Raw genomic sequence first — 22,349 nt, 5'->3', positions numbered from 1 at the left:
TCCCCACAACTTCTGAACTAAGTATTGTTGTAGTTCACACACAATGGTAGCATGGCTTTCTTTAATATAGAAAATTCTACATTATAAGTTATTTCTCTGTGTGTTTTTTTCTGTGTACCATTGGGCATTCTGTAAAAATTCTTAAAATGTTTAATTTCAGGAAGCCTTCTAGTAAAAGCTCACAGCCGCATCACAGATCAAACAGTAAAGATATACAAACTCTGTCTGTTGGACCAAAACGAATTGAAGAGACTCATCCACCAAATGAGACGTTCATCAACGGAAACCACCCAGTGGGATCTCATAGTCCCACAGTTCATCCAAAAAAGATTAACCAAAGTGGGTCTGGTAACAAGGATCTATCCAATAACAATTTGCCGCATCTTCTTAGCCCAAAGGAAGCAAAGTCTAAGAATGAATTTGATTTTAGTACTGAGCAAAAGGCCACTGAAGGACCAGGCACCAAATACTTGAAATCAAGTTCACGCTCTCAACACAACAGACATTCATTCATGGAAGGAAAAACCAGCAGCTTACAACCCGGTGAAAGGCATGCCCGCCATAGTTACATTGACACCATCCCACAGTCCTCAAAGAAAAGCAGTTCTTACATGAACTATTCAAAAAATCATGGTGTCCTGACAGATTCAAAGTCAGTGGGGAATCTTAGTGAAAATAGGGGACAAGCTTTGGAGCCAAACAGTAGATATTTCCCATCCAGCTGTCATGACTTAAACTCTCCAACTAGTCCTGCGGGTCCTAGGCATGTTGACAATAGAGGTATGTTAAGCCCCTCTGCAAGGACTAATCGAAAAGAAGGGACTTTGGAGTCTCGAAGGCCTACCACTAGACATTCCAGAACCATGGAGGAGCTGAAACTTCCTGAACAGATGGATGGTAGTCATTCCCACTCACTATCAGCCCCACATGAATCTTTTTCATATGGCCTCGGTTACACTAGTCCTTTCTCCTCCCAACAGCGCCCTCACAGACACTCCATGTATGTGAGCCGGGACAGAGTACGTGTTAAGGGCAATGACCCAGGACTCAGTGTTGGGCAAGGCATGGCATCCAGGGCCAACAGTCTACAGTTGCTATCTCCTCAGGTACAACATCGAACATTGACAAGATCTGTTGGATCATCTCGTGAAGATTGCACAGAAGACACTACTAGGGTTGGTTTCATTTTAATACAGTACATTTGTGTTCTAACTTTCTTTTTCAGCTGTTCAGTTGTCTACCTGTAGACTCCATTTGAGTAGATTGTAGCTCAGTACTCCTAATCACCCATATTACTTATGCTAACAGAAGAGTAGGACATGAATATGAACAAAGTATTTATCAACATTTCACTTGCGACAACCTGCAATAATCAGTTAACATTTTATATTTGTACTACCTGCAAATGTTGCTGACCAGACATTTTTGTCATATGTAAAACTGTTGCTTTCTGGAGATAAATGAAAAGGTTGTACAAGCTAATTTCTTCTACCATAGTCACCTTAAAAAATCCTTATTTAATATCTTTTGAGGCCACAAACCTATTTTTACACATCTGTACCATATGTAAAGGAAATCCACATGAATATGTGATCGAAAATGTTGCCAGCAGCTAGGGATTGATGATAGGCATCGAGATACCGACACCTATCATAATCCCGACACCGGAATCCTAGACGATGCGTGTCCGAACGAGGTAAGTCCGGGGCGCCCGTCCTCTTAGCCGCGTGGGGGGGGGGGGTGAGGGTTAGGTTTAGAGCACCCCGGTGGAACTTAGGGTTAGGCACTCCCTGGGGAGGGTTAGGGTTAGGCTAGGGGAAGGGGGGGTTAGTATTAGGCGCCACTGGGGGGAGGTTAGGGTTAGGCGCCCCCCGTGAGGGTTAGGTTTGGGTGCAGAGAGGCGGGGTTAGGTTTAGGCACCCCTGGGGGGAGGTAAGGGTTAGGTACTTGGGGGGAAGTTAGCGTTAGGCATCCCTAAGGGAGGGTTAGGGTGGGGGGAGGGGAGGGCTAGGTTACTTACGTTCCGCTGTCGGGATTTCCTCCCTTCAGGCAGCCGCTTTCGTGATTTAACCTGGCGGCTAAACAGCCGCCGGCATTTCAATCCCATTCCATATTCCTAGTTGTAGACTTTGGAAATTATAAAAACAAGATTTTGTTAATGAGCTACAGTAGCTGGGAGTGGGAAAGGCGCGTTCCCAGCTATACTAGTACACATCACGAGGTACAGTATACTAATCGATTTAAAATGTTGGTCAATTTTAAATTGATTAAAACAGACCTTTAGTAAATATATCACAGCATTTCTCTCTGCATTAAGACCTGATCTTTCTACCGGATTAGTATTGGTGTCAGGGCCGTAGCTAGGGTAGTGCGACCGCTGCCATCGCACAGGGCACCACAGGTCAGGGGGAGCTGTTTGGGCCTGTCAAATTTCTATTTATTATCATTCTTGCTTGTAGCTTCCTCTTATTTCAACCCCAGCATCTCCTGGCCTCTCCTATCTTTTCCCTGGCCCTTCCCCATGAAGCCATGGCCCTTTTTTGGGTGCATTATGTCCCTTTGAAAAATGAGGGGAGTGCCAATGCTCTTTCTGGCACAGGGCACCAAAAAGTCTAGCTACGGCTCTGATTGGTGTAAACCAGGACTTGTTCTACAATAACGAGACACAGTTTTGTTCTTCCATCAATACCTTGATGGATGCAATACTTGGCATACCTCAACCAAAGTAATAAAAAGCTTCAGGGACACAAAAGTGGCACATGCCATAATGACCGATGCGATGTCCCCTCCTCATGATTAATGTAAGACATAAATGCAGCTAAAATGAACAGTATTTTAGCATAAACTTAAAATGTTAAATGAATGAAGTTTGTGGTCCTAAAGTGGAAGTCGTATGGACTTTGTAGTGATGCTTTCACTTCTTCCACCTTTCCTGGGCATCTGCAAATATGGCACTGGGGTGTTTTCACATATCAGAATATCAGAGTGTACTGTACCTTATAATGTGCGTGCCGGACAACTAGGTGCACCCTCACACAAAGGGAAGCATTGTGGGTCAGCATTTCTTACAGTACACAAAAGATCTTTATAATATTAAAACAGGAGAATGGTTAGCATTAGTATTGTAGATATAGATAAACTTGCCCGGATGAGAATCACTTGCATTATATTATGTCCTATATTTCAGTGAACAATGAAACAAAAATACAAAACAAAACACAAACCCGGATGAACATGTTGGGACTTCCCATTGTAGAGATGAACAACTGTTATGATATTAGTAGTTACTAATTCCTTATTATACAGGCTGGGTATTACTGACACAATAGGCCGTTGCAGGGAATAACGTCTCTGTGCAGCTTATCAGGTTCCTCTGTAGGGCATACAGCTTCCCCTCTATTGATCAATTGTTGTATAATATATGTTGGTTAACTAATGAAAAAGAACAAAGCATTGCAAGTTAGATTTAGATGTAACGTGGATATAATGGTATGCAGAAAAAGAGATCCTGACCTCTGTATAATACAGATGTGACTTGAATCATTAGATGGGCTGCACATACACAGCAAGCGATATAATTCCTCTATTATTATTATTATTATTATCCTTTATTTATATGGCGCCACAAGTGTTCCGCAACGCCTTACATAGTACATAGAACTAATAGGTGAACAAGAAACAAGTAACTTACAGTACATTACAGTGCAGGACAAGGACACGATTTATATACATTGCTGCAATAGCGATTAAGCACTCACGATAAGCAGCCGGGAGTTGGCAGTCATGTGTTAGGTGCCCTTATGGGGAGTAAAGAGTAGAAGAAAATGTAAAGAGAAGCACATGAAGGAAGAGGTCCCTGCTCGTGAGAGCTTACATTCTAGATTCTTACACTCTATTCAGTCACCTCCTGTCACAGAGTTTATTCATTGTCTTTCTTCGTGGTTTTCTTTTGTCCACTGGTTGATACAAGTTTCATTTGAAAAGTTTGTTCTCTAAGGCCTCAGGGACTGGAGTTAAGTTAACAATATTTATTTGTTACATCCACATTACCTCTACCCTTACTGGTGCTTGCATCCATTTGCTTTTTCATAGGTGAACCACGTTATGAAACTGTTAGGGCATAACTTTCCTTTAATCTTTGTAAATGGCTGAAGGTCAGTAATTTTCAGCGAACACAACAATGTAATTTTATATGATAGTAATCTTTGCTGCCACAAGCATTTCTCCTATTGTCTTGCACCAATGAGTATAATTTGTATGTATGTGGAATTATTTTATAATGGAGCTTTAGTCTAGTTTTCTATAATCATAATTTGTGGTTTTCTGCAATTTGTGCTCTGCTTGGCCCATCTTTATTTGTTCCTTTTGTACTACAGGTTCTTAAAACAGGAACACATGTATTATGGTGATAATAAGCAACACTCTTTGGTGTGTGAGGGAGTGGGCGTTATTGTGTGGGTTGTGCAAATATTTTCCAATTACAGCGCTATTTTTTAAGTAGTCTCTATGATAATATAGCTGGGTTACATGAATGTGCTCAACATTAAAATAATATATTGCTTCGTCACAACTTTTTTTTTTATTCTTGTGTAAGATTTGGCAGACAAGTTAGAGGCTCATTCGTATTTTCTAAAATGTATTGTGAACTCATCTTACTTCTGTTATGTTTAACATATAATAAGCAGGCAGTGAAAATACGGATATATTGGAACACACAGGATGCGTGTACATAGCAGTGGCGTAAGTTCATCCCAGTGGGCCGGAGGCAAGTTAGAGTTGTGCCTCCCCCCAACAAAAGGAAAATAAATATGCTGCATATACTGTATATCCATCATATATACACACGCATGCGCGAATAGCGGCTATAAGAAATTATAATTATCAGAACTAGGACCTGATCATTAATAAATATGGATCTCTCCCAGTGTCTCCCCTGGCGTGCGAATCATACAACGCATGTGCAGAGGTACTTCTAAGTCATACACCCTGAAGTCCCTCTATCGCACAGGACAGCTCTTTTCGGGAAAGCTGTCCTTTGCAATTTTAGCCGCAATTGTTCAAGCATATGGCGTGACTAAACGCCCCTATGATTGCGATGAGTGGTGGGATGCTTAATGCATCCTGCCCCAAGTGTCTTGCACATTAAAGGTCATCATGATACCTATTTGCAGACCAAGGACCCCATTTATTAATGATCACAATTGCAGTGCGATCTGGGCATGACAGTACCACCAATGATCGCATGGCAAAATGCGATCATAGTGATGGGATGTACCATCCGGCACATGCAGGGACAGGGGCTCCGAAAAGAGCCCGTCCCTGCGATGTGCCTGGAAAGCTGCCGGGGGTCTGCTGTGCATGCGAGTCCCTGCTGATTATGTGATATGTAGCCCGTAGAGGGCCAATAGCCAGAATGCATCGCATTCCAGATGTTGGTAAATTTGGCATAGAAGCCTATGGGGGATGCGACTGCCAGCAAAAATGGAGGTATCTGGGGGATATAGCCGCATTTATAGAATGATAAATGGGCCCCCAAGCAACAGTGCTTTGATGTGACTGATAAAATGTAGATGCCAATACATTCACAAATGGCAATAATGACAGCTCTTTCCCCCCTCAGACACATACAGCACTCCAGCCATACAGATCCCCCCTCACACAGATTTCCCCCGTCACACAAACACTCTCCCCACTCACTCAGATCCCCCCAGACAGATGTTTACTCCCCTCCCTTAGCTTCCCCCTCACACATACAAAGCGCCTAACCCAAACATAGATTCCCCCCACTAACACAGATCATCTTCCCTCTCTGCACAGATGTCTCCTCTAGTCCTCACTATCATAGATCTGACTTAGGCACGGGAGGGGGGGATCATCTGCTGAGCCTCAAACACACCAGTGCCCCTCCACACTGGGGGCGTGATGCAGGCGTGGCAGCAGCAGCCACGAGTGCCACTCCGCCCATACCATGCTCCCTATCTGTAAGCACTGATCTTTGAATGTGTTTCAGGCTCAGCCGGTGATCCACCCTGAGCCCCCGCCCCCCACAACTACCATCGGATAGGCTATTAGTGTATTTCTGGTCAGCACATACCTTTGACGGTTGGAACAATGGAGGAGGTGCCCTCTTAAGGGCTGGTGCCCAGTGGCAGGCGCCTCCATTGTCTCCCGTAGTTCCGCCACTGGTACATAGGGGCTGATTTAGGGCCAAATGCAATAGCCTGCGAGTTGCGCCAAGTGCTAAGATTTTAGCCATTTAGCCACAAGATTTAAAGCAGCGTTTTTTTGTTTTTTAAATCAAAACCAGTAATGAGAGGGGAGTAGGGACATCTAGAATGCCTTTATTACTGTATGTCAGTGATATTTCTGTACATTATACTGTATATTACTGAACATGTGGAATTTGAAGCTTTGTTTTACACTGGGAAAGTGCATTTAGTAACACAAGTGCAGATGGAAGAGGCATTCCATTAAATGTATGGGAAGAGACCCGGAAATGTCTGGGCGCTCTTTTGCACGGCAATCAATGCTCCCTTTCATATAACTTGAATAATTTCTGCAAAGAATGTAATTTTTGCGCTTCTCCAGAATATTAGTTTAGTCTACACCATACTTTGCAAGGGAATTGGTATGAAATACCGTCGGCCGCATGGCCGGCGGTTCGATTCCCGTCAGCGGCAGCCCGACAGAAGCAGAGTGCGACGCAGCGGAAGCCCGACAGCGCTGGAAATCCCGATCGTGGATAGGTAAGTATCCACTAACCTAACCCCCCTAACCCTAACCCTCCTTAGGGGTGCCTAACCCTAACTTCCCCCCAAGTGCCTAACCCTAATCCCCCCTCTAAGTGCCTAACCCTAACCACCCCCTTCCCCGTTGCCTAAACCTAAGTCTCCCGGGGGGGTGCCTAACCCTCCCTCCCCCTAGCCTAACCCTAACCCTCCCGGGGGGGGTGCCTAACCCAAAGTCCCCCCCGGGAGCCCTAAACCTAACCCCCCCCCCGCGGCTGTCCGCTCGCGGCGCCCGGCATCACTACGATCGTGATGCCGGTCTCCCGGCGTCGTGGAAATGCGGGCGTCTACATCTAGACGCCCGGCATTTCACCCTTGCCAGGATAAGACAGTCGGGAAGCCGGCTGCCGGTATTTAGGCAGTCGGCTTCCCGATTGCCTCCCTTTGCAAGGAATACCCTCAGTTTGTCCACTTATCTTCCACAAATGCCGCCATCTTGTTCTAGAAATCAAGGTGAAATTCCGCAAATCGAGATGCACAACAACTCGAAAGAGGATTTTGCACTTTATAAATTAGGCCTATATTCCGATTAAATGATCACAATAGAATGTAGCAACCTTCTGGTGAATTGTGTTGGTTTTTATTTTACAAACCACAACATATGGCACCACGTGTTTTTGAGGCAGTTGCATTAGTAATTAGCAAGTTTAGTTTGCTATGATGAGGACATTGGACCTCATTCAGAGCCGCTCGCAAAATGCGAGCGCTCGCTCTGAATGAGGGCGACCACTTTCTTTTGAAAGGCGGCCTACTGGCCGCTCGCTAAGCTAACCAGTGACTAGGTGATGGTCATGATGGTCGGGACCCTTGGTCGGGTCTCGTCTACCGCAAGCCCCAGGCAGCTTCCTGCTCTAACAGAGAAGGAAGCTCCCTACTGACATCACTGGTGATGTCAGTAGGGCCGCCTACAAACGCCAGGCTTTCCTTCAGGAACGCCTCCGTTTGTCTGGCCACCCCCCCACCACGCCTACAAAACGGGGCGAGCTGTCAATCAACATCGACAGCCGCCCCTTTTGTAGCGAGCCCCGGAGTGAGAGAATTTCTCTCTCGCTCCAGGGGTTGCACATGCGCTGTGCGCACTCGGCGCGTGCACAGTGCAACACCATCGACCCGCTTGCGAGCGCATAGGCGCTTGCGAGCGGTTCTGAATGAGGTCCATTGTGTGGTCACAGAGCATGTTTTGTGGGCCCCTTATTGTCACATAAGCCATACATTATTTGGGAATTACTTTTTTAGGGTCCTGTTGCAGACACTTGCAGTCCCAGAACAGTGACACACTGGCACTTTGGGGTTGATGCTATCAGCATTGTGTGCACGGAACTAAATGTATGTTTTCTCTTATATGTAGAGTTGTATGCATCTTTGCGTGTAGAGGGCCCCTGTTCATAGTCTGATAGTCGTCATTATCATGAAAGCGCTCTTGCAGCAGCGCTATACCAGGTGTGTAAATCATAGACATATTTACATGTCCAGCTCTTCATAGCCCACAGTGCCGTTGACCTATCCACTCTGAAGTTTGTCTATGTGAGAAAGTCCTATTATAGCTCAGTTACGCCCCTTTAGTCACTACTATAGATGTGATTGATATGTGTTCATCTGGTTGTGGCGCATACACAGTACAAAAACATGCAAGGTACAGTCCGCAAATGGGTGTTCAGTCCACTATGAATTGGCTCCTTGGTGTTCTGCCTGTAGACGGTGTTCCAATTCACTGGGCACAAATGCTGTCACTGATGCCAATTGAATTGCTAGGCTTCATCCTCATGAATATTGATGGCTGCCTACGAGCCACATAAGGAACAGGTACACTATAATGGACAGTTTCCTCACTCTCTTTATACAGTAGGGTAACTGTTAGTACAGCTGTGTGAAGTTACATATTTGTCTGTTATATGCCAGAATATCTAGATTCTATATCCAAATTCCTATTTGAACATAAAATACATTAAACAGAATAACCTTGGCTTTTATTAAGAAGTAACATATTTTAGAAAATCATTGCAAAAATATCTGAACACCCCTGCGGAACAAACGTTACAGAGTGTACACTTAAAGGTGCCGTTGCAACATACTTGCCGACAAACAGCTCCAGCCTTCCGGGAGGGAGCTGATTGTCGGCTAATAGCAGGGGGCGGGGCCGGCCATTGGGGGCGGAGCCGGGGGTGGGGGCAGCCATTTGGTGGTACACTGGGGGCGGGGGCGGGGATGCACGATCGCATCATCGTGACTCCGCCCCCTCTTCACAATGCTGCTATTTTCAGCATTGTGAAGCAGGGGGCGGGGCCACGATGACGCGATTCTGCGCGAATCGCGTCATCGGGCCCCCCGCTGCGGGGGTGTCCGTTTTTTTCAGGGGGGAGGTCGGGAGGTTCGCAAACGTCCGGGAGGCTTGCCTGCCTTTCCGGGGGGCCGGGAGCGGCACCCGAAAATCGGGAGGCTCCCGGCCAAATCGGGAGGGTAGGCAAGCCTGCGTTGCAATAGATTCAGATGGTATCACAAAGCTGGCGTAAAAGTATTGGGCATTCCTAGGCGCAGACTGGGAGGTGGCTACTTTTGCACACAGTGGGCATATTATGGGAGTGTCTTAGGTGCAAGTGGCTGCATTCACAGATGCACAGTCACAATCATAGGAGGCCGTAGTCAGACAGAGAAACTGCACCTGCCGTAGGGCTGGTGCTAGTTATAATGGTGCGACTGACGGTGGCATATAAGGATGTATTAATCGGTATTATAGCGTGCACAGGTGCTAAAAGTAGGCATCTCATTCCTTGCACATTTGGCCGTACGTTGTACACAATGGAAGGAGTTTGTAGGCTGCTGCGAGCGCTTTTGCGAGTGACTGAGAATCATTACTGTTATTGTGAAAACTAAGAAGCCTGGGAAACTGTGGGGTTTATTCACAAAGTATCGGTTTATAAAACCGGCGCTTCTGATCGCGGTTTTTTTTACTGATATTTAAAAGGTCAATGCTTTTACTAGCCGTGTCTTGCTGATAAGAGCATTGACCTTTTAAATATCAGGCATAAATATGATCAGAAGCTCTGGGTTGCTTCGTGTATAAATGTGCTAAGCAGTCACAGGAAATATAATCATCATGTGATCAAGGCCAAAACATCCAATTCGTTACTAAGAGTTACAAAAACATGGTGCTGATTTCCATAACTGACTCTAGATTCTAAACCTTAAACAAATACTTCATTTCATTAATCGCATGCATAGTTTTGCCTATCTCCTTTAATAAATTTGACATGTCATATTTTCTGCTGAAATCATTATTAACATGACTAATTGGATAATTATTTGTCTTTTTCTATCTGTTTCGCTTGTACTGTTTTTATTTATTTGCTGTTACTTGCTGAGTGAAACCAATCTGTGTGTCTCATCGTGCAATGTGTGTTTGTACTTTGTTAACCTAAACTTGTTCCTTAGTAGATATTTGTGCTGTCTTGCTTCACTGTACGAACCCATGTGTTTTATTTACTGTTAGCAGGCTGACCCAGCTCCATCAGAGGGGATCATCCACTCAAGATCTGTAGCTAAAGAGCCCAACAGAGATGGCGCAACTTCATTTCATACGCGACAAAAGTCTGAGGTCTGAATCACCTAAGTAATGTTATTATTAAGAACCAAAATAAAATATTATTGCAATATAGCAATACTGAAACTTAACTTCAAATCCCAGTCCTTATTAAAAAGTGAAAAGTTGATTTTTTTTTTTGTTATGTTTCCCCTGGCAGAAATATTATACATCAATATGGTAAGGACATGCAGAACACCTGCACTCATTAAGATGCAATGAAAATATATTTGACTATATTTGGTATATTTTTCTAATGCCTACCCCTGCTATCGCCATCCTGAGACACCGATAGCGATAAGAGTATTGCTTTGGTACATGTACTGCCAAGATCCTTCTTAAATTGGCTCCCCCATGATTTGATCTAACTAAGGCTGTTGCTGGAATAGCTCCTTAAAATAAACCCTTAAACAACTAAGAGGTTGGGAGGATACACATCGTTGTGTTAGTGTAATATAGAGATAATTAGACAGTACATCCAAAAAAAAACTTGAGGGGATATTCATAATCTAAAAAAAATAAAATGAGCTTGTGGTGTTGAAGATTCCACTCTAACTTGTAGTCTTCCCGTCCATCATTTGCATGCAAGACAATAAACGCTTGTTTGCTTTGCAAGGTATTTGTGCCTCTGTAATATGTTTCTGTGCTCGTCTCTGTCCTAAGGAAAACAATAGCTGTGCTTTATGTGACAATGTAAGAAAGCGACTTTTTGTCTAATAAGAATTGTTGTCTTTGGACTAATCTAATTGAAGATGAGAACATTCCATACACAAGTGACAAGTATCACTAGTTCCTTCTCACTCTGCAGCATAAACAAGTACTTTGCCTTGTTGTGCAGTTAGAAAATGTTTGATTCATTGTCTTTAATACTGATTTTATTTTTTAATATGTAACCTGTTGTGGCATTTTGTTTACTACAATTGAGTGGGTCCCTCTCTTATTTCTACTATGTTAACTACAGGAGTCTAACCTACATTTCTGCAGAATAGTCAAATGTTCTTTAAAGTGTTTCGTAACTTCCGTTGACTTTATCTCAGCACAAAATGTCTGCCTCTATTGCATATAGATGAGAGGTGAACTTTAAATGCTCTGTATTTGGTTTGCAAAAAAAATGCATCAACTCTGATCTCAGCAGGAAACGATCTCATACCAGGTGAGAACAGATGCTAGCGCACTGTAAAATTGCCGAGATACTGTAGACAGAGTTACTAATGAAACTTGTATCAGTTGACTGAAAGAATATACAAAACTACAGAGAGAATTTTTACTACAGGTAGTAAAATTATGTAAATATACAGAATGGGATGCGGTCAAAATCCTGGCGTGTGGGTGCCGGCTCTTAAAATACTGGCAACAGAATCCCGACACCTGTCAGAATCCCGGCGCCAGCATCTCGACCGCCAGCATCCCGAAGGTAAGTAGCGGGGTTAGGGAGAGGGTTAGGGGTTAGGCACCAGGGGGAGGGTTAGAGTTAGGCATTAAGGGGGAAGGGTTAGGTTTAGGGTACGGGAGGGGGAGGTTAGGTTTAGGCACTAAGGGGGAGGTTAGGTTTAGGCACCGGGAGGGAGGGTTAGGGAGACGAGAGGGCTAAGATACCGACCGACAGGTGTTGGTATCCTAACCATGTCGGGATGCCGGCGTCAAGTTTTTGACAGCCAGGATCCCGAGTGCCATCATCCTGTACCACATACTACAGAACAGTCATCATATGGGTATAAGAGATAGACAGACAGTAATTAGTTAGACAATTTCTAGATAGACACCAGATGTTAGACAGTCAAAAGTTAGACAAGGAAAAAAGACACAAACAAAAGTCAGACACATTAAAGTTAGACATGTAAAAAGTTCGACAGGTACAAAAGGTCGACAGGGTCAAAAGTTCGACATGAAAATGGTCGACACAAAAATGGTCAACAATTATTATTTTTTTTGTTTTTAGCCCTAATCTTCACCCTAACCCTCCCCTTGGTGGCTAACCCTAACCCTGCCTCTTGATGCTTAACCCTTACCGCCTGGGTAAGTGCCTAACCCTAACCGTGGGGGTAAGTGCCTAACCCTAATCCTCCAGTAAGTGCCTAACCCTAACCCTAATCCTAAGAAAAAAATAAATAAAATGTTTTGACCATTTTTGTGTCGATCTTTTTCATGTTGAAATTTTGACCCTGTCGATCTTTTGCACCTATTGACCTTTTTACATGTCTAACTTTAGTGTGTCTAACTTTTGTCTGTGTCGAACTTTTATCCTTGTCTAACTATTAACTGTCTAACATCTGGTGTCTATCTAGACATTGTCTAACTAATTACTGTCTGTCTATAGTCCGGAACCCCATAATATATTCCTGTTCTTCATTCCTAGTCATGAAGACGTGAGTACAGATATGATATTTGTATGTGTAATTGGACTTTATCATTTACTTTTACTGTACCAGTTGAGTGAACTGGTATGGTGCAGTGATTCTAAAACTTTCCATGGTGCCCCTAGGCCAAAAGTTTCTAACTGAGAAATTCAGCAAAAATTGTAAAATTAAGTAAACTGTGCTTACCTGTCATCCTTAGGCTCATCCTTCCCTGTCATCCTTAGGCTCAGTTATGTGGTGGGGGACAGGGTTGTGCTTCTGATGTCTACATATTTTATGATTGTCAGCCACCAGCACTGGTTTTGCCTGTCACATGGACCATAACTAATTTGATTCGGTCCTAGACCACCAACCCATGGCACTCTTGTAAGTGCTCCACGGCACCCAGGTTTGAAACCACTGGTATATTGTTATATTAATGCTGCAGTGGAGGGATTACTAAACATTCCAGATGAAGCTTCACCACTATGCAGGTAGTAACAGCAAAGCAGGTAAATTGCAAACAGTATTTTGCCACAATAAACCATATGTAACTGTAGATATCCATATTTCTACTTCAGGGTCCATAGGGTATCCACAGGATACCTTGGGGTATAGGTGTGACGTCAGTCATCGGGCACCATAGAGTTAAGCTTTCAGCCTCCCAGGATGCACTAGGGTCCCCCTCCTATACCCCGCCCCCGAGCCAAGGCACCTCAGTTTAGTTTGGTGCCCTTTCGGAGTCGGGTGCACCTGTTGGAGTGGGGGCTAAGAAGAGCCCCTGAAGCTTTTCTGCATGCAGCTGTGGCTGCACATCTGGATGTACAGCATGGACAGTCAGTCCTGATGTCCATGCTGTCTTCCCTACACCCCCGCCGGTACCAGAACGCCGGTACCGATCCGGGGATGCTGGTGAGCATCTGGGGTCACAGCTAGCGGTGACCCCAGATGTTCCAGACCATGGCCGGATTCAAGGGGGACAGCAAGGTAAGCAGCGGGGTCCCGCGGTGGGTCCCCGCTGTTACATGGTCCAGAGTCCCCAGGCAGGGTGCTCCCTGGGGACTGGCTGCAGCGTGGAGCCAGGTAAGAACCTGCGCTTCCACTACCCCCCTGGGACAGCGGACCGCAGCAGCGCGGTAGCGCTGCGGTGTCCCGGGGGTTAAATGCATGCCAGGGGAGCGCGCCTTCCCTGTCTCACAGCCGGCGCCTCCCCCGCTGCACACAGCCCTCTCTGCACTCTGCCGACTGGCCCTGTGGCAGCGCTCCTCCCCCAGGCCAGCCTCCTCTCTGCTCCTCGGCGGCCATCTTCCTGAACGCATGGTGAACGCTGCTGGAAGCCTGGAAGGAAGCATCTTGGTCTGGGTCCCCCCGCATACCTCTCCTCCGCTGTGGTCAGGTCTGTGTATGCAGCGCTGTGTCCTACCAGACCCTGTGTCTGCGTAGTTGAGTGATCAGCGCTGGTTAGTGCAGGAATTGATTTTCTTTGCATTGTATGTGACTGTGCTAGCGCTGCTGCCTGTATCTTCTATTCTGACTGTCAGCTTTATTACTGTCCCTGTTCTTTCTGCTAAGCCCTTGCGGTGCGGTGCTGCAGGGTGGTCTCTCACCTCTTTAAAATACAGTTGGTGAGAGGGGTCACATACTTAGTACCATCATGTCTGAAAGTGATTTTCCTCTCCGGCTACAGTGTACTACGTGTAAAGTACCTTTAGCGGAGGGGGAGGGTAGCGCGGAGGGCCTCTGCCGGCAGTGTTTTTCGATGGCGCGGCCTATTACGGTTACAGCACCGGTACAGGAGCCGCCCTGGGCTTGTTTCGCTCAGGCGCTTACAACCTTAGTGGGCCAGTTAGCTCCGCAGCCCGCGTTTACACAGATGGGTTTGTCCCAGCAGTCAGTGGTGTCGTCACCCATGCAGGGTTTCCCGAGACAATTGGTGGTACCCCGCAGTCTCCCTATTTCCCCTCTCCCGGTTTCTCAGGAGCCGGCGTGGGTTAACTCCCTGACGAGTTCTGTACAGCACTTGTGGGATGTGTTGCAGGGGGAGACTGTGATGCGGCCGCATAAACGGCCGGTGGCGTCTCTGTCGGCTCCTTATGAGGATGACGAAGGGACGTCTGATGATGGGGAGATTCTGGATCCTTATGATCAGGAACCTCTCCATACTAAGGACGCTGACGCTAGGTCCAAGGTATATATTCCTGGACTTATTCGGGCAGTCCGCACAGCCTTGGTGATTGAGGACGAAGTTCCCCCAGCTGCTAAATCCAAGTATGCCTTTTTTAAGGATGTGAAGGGTGACGCCACAGTCTTTCCTCTTTCGGGTCTGTTAATGGACCATTTAGAGGAGGCGTGGAAACAGCCTGGCAAGCGATACCAGCCGCAGAGGCACCTGGCAGTGGCTTATCCGTTCGCGGATAATTATTTTGCTAAGTGGGAATCCCCTCCACAGGTGGATTCTCATGTGACACGTCTTGTCCGTAGTGCCACATTGCCGATGCCATCCATGTCCTCCCTTAAGGATGCTACGGACCGCAAGGTGGAGATCTGCCTGAAGTCCGCTTATTCCCTTGCGGGGGGGGGCAGCGCGGCCGGCTATGGCCATTTGCTGGGTTGCCAGAGCGATGGAGCGCTGGGCGGATTCATTGGAGGCGTCCTTTGATTCCGACTGTCCGGCCGAACAAACGGAGTTGATTGGTAATCTCCATGATTCGGCCACTTATATCAACGAGGCGGCCTTAGACATTAGTACACTGGTGTCTCGAATTTCTTCAGCAGTGGTGGCTGCTTGTCGCACCTTGTGGTTGCGATCCTGGAAGGCGTACGCTGACTCCAAAAAGGGTTTGGAGGCGTTGCCCTTTAACGGAGAAGTTCTCTTCGGTGCAGATCTGGACAAGATTGTGGCCACGCTGGCGGCAGCCAAATCGGCATGTCTCCCGTCGGCCGCAGCTCCTTCTGGTTCAGGACCATCGTCCTTTCGGTCTTATAGGGCCCAGGGCAGGCCCAAACCACAGTCTTTTCCCCGACAGGCTGGCCCCAAAAAATCGGCCAAGCCCCGGAAGCAGGCATGGAGTACCAGACGTCCGGCCCCTAAGCCTGATGACAAGCCTGCGGCCTGACTGTCCGGGCCTCCCGTTGGGGGATCCCAAAGTGGGAGGCCGCCTGCTGCAGTTCGCCCGGTGTTGGTCGGTCACCACGACAGACACTTGGGTTCTCGAGGTGGTCTCCCACAGGTACGCCCTCTCGTTCCGGCACAGACCCCCGGCTCGATTCTTCACCACGGGTCTACCATCAGACCGGAACAAGGCCACGGAGCTGCGGAAGGTCTTGCACACTATGCTCCAGGCTGGAGTTATAGTGCCTGTTCCATTCTCCCAGAGGGGCCAGGGTTTCTATTCAAATCTTTTTTTGGTGCAGAAACCCAATGGGTCGTATCGTCCGATTCTCAACCTCAAAGCTCTCAACAAGTCTTTGCGGGTGCCGAAGTTTCGGATGGAGACCCTACGGTCCACCATTCTGGCGCTGGAACCTGGGGACTACATGGTGTCATTGGACATACAGGACGCTTACCTGCATGTCCCTATTCTTTTGCACCATCAACAGTTCCTCAGGTTTGCAATCCGCAGCGACCTCTTTCAGTTTCGGGCGTTACCTTTTGGCCTGGCGACAGCACCGCGTGTGTTCACCAAGATGATGGCGGTCATGGCGGCTTCCCTGCGGCTGCAGGGAGTCCGCATGTTGCCGTACTTGGACGACCTGTTATTAGTGGCAGGATCTCCAGAGCTCCTTCTATGCCACTTGGACCTGACCATTGCGCTGCTGCAACGGCATGGCTGGTTAATCAACTGGCAGAAGTCCACTCTAATCCCGTCTCGGCGGATTCTGCACCTCGGAGCCTTATTGGTCTTGGGACAGCAAAGGATCTTTGTGACGGAGGAAAAGATCTCTGCTTTACAGTCAAGGGTGCGCAGTTGTCTGCACAGCTGCCGGGTGTCTCTACACTCGGCGATGAGGTTACTGGGCTCCATGGTGTCGGTGTTGGACATGGTGGAATATGCCCAGTTTCACTCCAGACCTCTGCAGCACCTGATCCTGTCCAAGTGGAACGGGCTGCCTCAGTCTCTAAAGTCCCAGACGATAGTGCTCACCCCGGAGGTTCGCCTGTCCCTTGCCTGGTGGTTGCAGACGACCGATCTCAGCAAGGGACGTCCGTTCTGGGTACCAAATTGGGTCCTGTTGACAACGGACGCCAGTCTTCGGGGCTGGGGAGCAGTTTCGGGTCCATACTTGTTCCAGAGCAGGTGGACGCCGACAGAAGCGGAGCTTCCAATAAATATCTTGGAACTCCGTGCGGTCTTCAATGCTCTCCAGCAGGCACATCGGGTTCTCCAGGGTCGTCCGGTGCAGGTCCAGTCGGACAACGCTACCACCGTGGCCTACATAAACAGGCAAGGAGGAACCCGAAGTCGGGCGGCTCTCGTAGAGGTGTCTCGGATCCTGGTATGGGCGGAGCGCAATCTTCCGGCCATATCAGCGGTCTTCATCCCGGGAGTGCTAAATTGGGAGGCGGACTTTCTAAGTCGCCAGGACGTTCATCCGGGGGAATGGTCCCTGCACCCGGACGTTTTTCAACTGCTGGTGGACAGGTGGGGTCTTCCAGAGATCGACCTCATGGCGTCCCGGCACAACAACAAGTTGCCGATGTACGGGTCTCGCACAAGAGACGAAGAGGCGTCTCTGGTGGATGCTCTGTCCGTCCGGTGGACGTTCCGGTTCGCATACCTGTTTCCTCCGGTTTCCCTTCTTCCACGGGTAATCCGGAAATTCAAACAGGAAGGAGGGACGCTCCTGTTGATAGCTCCCGCGTGGCCCAGACGGCACTGGTTCTCAGACCTTCAGGGTCTGTCCGTGGACAGTCCTCTGCGGTTGCCGCTACGACCGGACCTTCTGTCGCAGGGTCCTTGTCTTCACCCGGACCTGGCTCGGCTGTCTTTGACGGCGTGGCTGTTGAGACAGCCATGTTGAGGTCCAGGGGGTTTTCCAGCTCTGTGATGCGTACCTTGTTGCGAGCTCGGAAACTGTCGTCCGCGAGGATATACCATCGCGTGTGGCGTACGTTCTTCCAATGGTGTCGACCGAGAGGTTATGCACTGCGGGAGTTTCCTCTGTCTAGGATACTTGCCTTCCTACAAGCGGGACTAGATCATGGGCTTCGCCTTGCTTCTTTGAAGGTACAGGTTTCGGCCCTGTCTGTCTGGTTTCACCGTAGGATTGCTACAATCCCGGATGTGCGCACCTTTATGCAAGGTGTTCTCCGCATTCAGCCGCCCTTTGTTCCACCTGTGGCACCTTGGGATTTGGCTGTGGTCCTGAGGGCTCTCCAGGGACCGCCGTTTGAACCACTGGGCTCAGTGGATCTTAAATGGCTAACAGCTAAGACTGTTTTCCTTCTGGCCATAGCTTCGGCCAGACGTGTTTCGGATTTAGGGGCTCTCTCTTGTAGACCCCCTTTCTTGATTTTTCATGGGAACAGGGCAGTGCTCCGCACTCGGCCTGAATTTCTTCCCAAAGTTGTTTCCCAGTTTCATGTTAACGAGGAAATAGTTGTTCCGGCCTTTAACTCACCTGGTCTTTCAGTGGGTGAGGCCACTTTGGATGTTGTGCGGGCCTTAAGGACTTATGTTGACCGCACTTCTTCGTTTAGGAAGTCGGATGCCTTGTTTGTCCTCTATGGCTTCCGTAAAAAGGGTTGGCCTGCTTCAAAGCAAACTTTGGCAGCCTGGATCCGTATGGCTATTTCTGAAGCTTATCTTCATGAAAGTCTGCCGGTTCCTCCTTCTTTGAAGGCTCATTCCACTAGGTCTGTGGGTCCTTCGTGGGCAGCTCGATGTAGTGCCTCTGCAGTCCAGATCTATGGTGCCCGATGACTGACGTCACACCTATACCCCAAGGTATCCTGTGGAACCCTATGGACTTCGTAGAAATAGAGATAACAAAGGTAAGTTCTTACCATATCTCATATTTTCTATTAGCTTTAACCAAAATAACATAGCAAATTTTAATTTATTAAGGCACGTTGATTAGAGGGTAGATACTGTAGGTCACTAGAGATGTGCGCCGACCCCTCCTCTGGTTTTGGATCTGGATTGGTTTTGCCAAAGCCGCCCTTCCGTGTTTTGTTTTTTTGGTTTTGGATCTGTATTTTTTTCTACAAAATCATAAAAAACAGCTAAAATCACATAATTTGGGCCTACTTTTGTTCCTACAGTATTATTAACCTCAATAACATTTATTTCCACTCGTTTCCAGTCGAGTCTTGACCACCTCACTGCTCACAATATTGTTTTCATCCAGATTAGGCCCAGAATTTACATCAAGCTAGCTGGCTGACTTAGATAAGCGGCAGCAGTGGGCGGCACAAACACGTGGCCGTTCAACTTCCAACAAATGTTTTTATTATTCAAGAGACCTGAGGGAGTATGTATGTAGATGAAGGCAGGGACAGGAAGGGTTGATTGGTAGTAAATTTAATTAAATTTTTTTATTCCAAAGTAAATTTATAAGGGAGAAGGGAAGGGAGGAATTTACAAAAAAATATTTTACTCTTTCACAATAGTCCTTGCCCCAGAAGAATCCTTGAGCGCCATGGCTGCTGCTGGGAGTGGATTTTCATCCCAGAAGGGGACCAGGAAGACTTCTAGTAGTGCTCTCCAAAACAATTGACTGTTAAATAATCCTGTCACAGCGCGCCGGACTCCAGCACCCGCTTACTGGGTCCGACGGCGCTGGTCTGGGGAGGGGCAGCGGGGGGTGCATCAACGGAATCCCCTGCTAGTCTCTGTCTCTCCCTCCTCAGTCTGATGCAGGCGGCCGCGGCTCCCCACGGGCGCGCGCGCCGACCTGTGTTAAATTTAAAGGACCATACACACGCCCTTAGTGATGTCACAGGAAGTGACTGGGGTAGCCCTGCCTATAAAAGGAAGTCTATGGGAACGCTCCAGTATATGCTCATTTACCTTACTCCAACTTTCCTGTGTTATTCCATTACCTGTTTCTGACCTTGGCTTCGTTTGTGACCCTGAATTCGCCTGACTCTTGGTACTGCATCTGATATCTGGTTTTGACTTCGGCTAATCCCTGTGACCTGTTTTCGCCTGCTCCCTGGTACCGTCTAGTCTGTTTGGTTCTGACCCGGCCTGTCGACTAAGCAATAGGTCTTCACTCCATCCAGAGTTTTCCAGCACCTGTATAATGGAACCTATCCTGAGGGCCGCGACTTGTGTGTCAGACGCAGCCAAGTCCATACCTTCTTGCAAGGGTTCCTGGTGAATACCACCGACACATTAGACTCCGCGCCTCAGGCATAGGTCTAGCCAACTCCCTACATACGGGCCGCATCCATAATCCATCCGAGTCGTGTGACAAATCCTTTGCAAAGATTCCACTTGAAAAGCACTGTACAGGGACATTAAAAAAAACATAGTTAACGGCCTCCAAACTGCCGTTATACCCACTGTCCACCAGTGGACAAGCAGAACAGAGCAAATTAAAGATTTCAGGTTTAAGGTCTTATGTTTTGTCTTTCTTGAGAATCCTGTGCCTGCTTCCGCTGCTAGGAGTGGATTTTCATCCCAGAAGGGGACCAGGAAGAGTGCTTTCCAAAACAATTGACTGTTAAATAATCCTTTTCGAAGATTCCACTTGAAACTTTTTCCCAACCTGTACAGGGACATTAAAAAAACATAGTTGCTTAGTGGCCTTCAAACTGCCGTTGTACCCACTGTCCACTTAACCAGCACAGATATGTGGACAAGTGGAACAGAGCAAATGCAAGATTTCATATTTAAATTTTAAGTCTTACTTTGTGTCTTTCTTGAGAATCCGTGAGCACCATGCCTGCTGCTGGGAATGGATTTTCATCCCAAAGGGATGAAGTCGTTGTTTCTTCCTCCCAATGTACACAGATTTGAAGAGCTCAAGTGGCACGTGATGCTGCGATGGCTTCTCCTTCAGTTTCTCCAGCAAGTGCATCTGCTGAGAAAATTTAAACTTTCAAAACACCCACTGGTGATGCAGTTGAGTCCACACAACTAAGTTTTGACATCTGGTCGGGTCAGAATTGCCTACAATTAATGACACCTCTACCGTGACTCCATCTCATACGGTCACCATTCATAGAATGGTTGCGGACTATTTAAGAATGTTTAACGATAGCATCCAAATAGGCATCACACAGTCCATTTGACTACTGGCAGGAAAAAAAGGTAATTTGGAGGCCCTTGCACAAACTGGCTTTGCTTTACTTGAGCTGCCCACCCTCCAATGTGTACTCAGAGTTTTCAGCACAGCCTGGAAGCTTGTCAGTGATCGGCCTGAGACTACTTCCTCAAAATGTGGAAAAAATTATGTCCATCAAAATGAACTACAAATTCTATGAGAAAGACCTTTACCATCAATTACGTGCAAAAATTACAGAGGCACCTGTAATGGTGGATTCCAACGGGGACAAATTAATATTGTGTGAAGAAGATGATGTATACATCACCCCAGATTCTACCAGCACCCAAGCCTATATCGTCATCCCATTCTGTGTTGTGTATAAATTACAGCTGCGCTCCCTGTTAGATTGGGGATTCATTGTCCACTTTAGTGGATGTGAGCTCCATTTTAGTCCATATCACCACACACCCCTACATATCTTCTGACCTGGGCTACAGGAGGAGCAGCTGCACTCTGGAATACGGTTTGAATGGAGTTGCCCCTCTGACTTGCTGAAATTCAGGTAGAGGGGCCATGGGTAGGAAGTAGGGACACTAATCAGAGAATGCAGTTTTAGCTGCTTTATTCAATTTTTTAAACTATATCCTCTATTTTCACCTTTTGAAAATATGTTTATGTGAACCTCAGCTGAGGCGTTTGTGATGTCATTATGTTTAATACATAATGCACTTTTTTTAGCACTTTGTTGTGGTCTTGTAGTCGGCGTGTAGACTAATCATTTATTCATGACTGAGGAAAGAAGTGAAAAGTTGCATTTTTTTATTGCTAACTTTGTTATTAAATTGTAAAATTGTGAAGTTTCCACTTACAGTGTCACCAGATTTCTTTATGAATAAGAAAAGAATAACACACTGCGTTACCATTTACAGTGTGACAAATTTTTTTACGAATACACTGCGTTTTGCACTTACAGTGTGACAATATTTTTTACGAATACACTGCGTTTCCACTAACAGTGTCAATGGATGGACACAGCAACCCCTGGATGGAGACAGCAGACCCTGGATAGGCACAGAACCCCCTGCCCTTGATGGACACAGCAATCCCTGGATGGACGACAGCAATCCCTTGATTAACGACACAGACAGCACCCCTGTGCAGCTACGTTGCTGATAAGTGTGGCTAACGTGCACACACAGAAAAAAACACTTAATATTATTTGTTTTTGCACTTGGGGGAGAGAGCACCCCTGAATGAGGCAGCAGTCCCTTGATAAACGATACAGGCAGCACCCCTGACAGCTACATTGCTGATAAGTGTGGCTAATGCGTGCACACACACACAGAAACAAAACTTGGGGGGCGAACACCCCTGAACGAGGCAGCAGCCCTTTGATAAACAACACAGGCAGCACCCCTGCGCAGCTAAGTT

The 22,349-nt window shown here is 47.0% G+C and overlaps 1 protein-coding gene across 5 annotated transcripts in view; it reads left to right on the top strand.

The window, feature by feature from the left end:
* The window catches only part of CDKL5 (cyclin dependent kinase like 5), a 423,438-nt gene that overhangs the window by 348,198 nt on the left and 52,891 nt on the right, over positions 1-22,349 (top strand). For 3 of the 5 annotated variants that reach the window (XM_088451639.1, XM_088451638.1, XM_088451642.1), the window contains 2 exons: positions 161-1,175; positions 10,276-10,380. In XM_088451639.1, coding sequence (XP_088307765.1) covers positions 161-1,175; positions 10,276-10,380 — 1,120 coding nt within the window. The remainder of the gene's footprint in view (positions 1-160; positions 1,176-10,275; positions 10,381-22,349) is intronic. The other 2 variants (XM_088451640.1, XM_088451641.1) reach the window with 2 other exon arrangements.

The sequence above is a fragment of the Taudactylus pleione genome, unplaced genomic scaffold, assembly GCF_031769625.1.
Source record: "Taudactylus pleione unplaced genomic scaffold, aTauple2 ptg000026l, whole genome shotgun sequence".
Lineage (NCBI taxonomy): Eukaryota > Metazoa > Chordata > Amphibia > Anura > Myobatrachidae > Taudactylus > Taudactylus pleione.
This window is presented reverse-complemented; position numbering and strand designations above follow the sequence as displayed.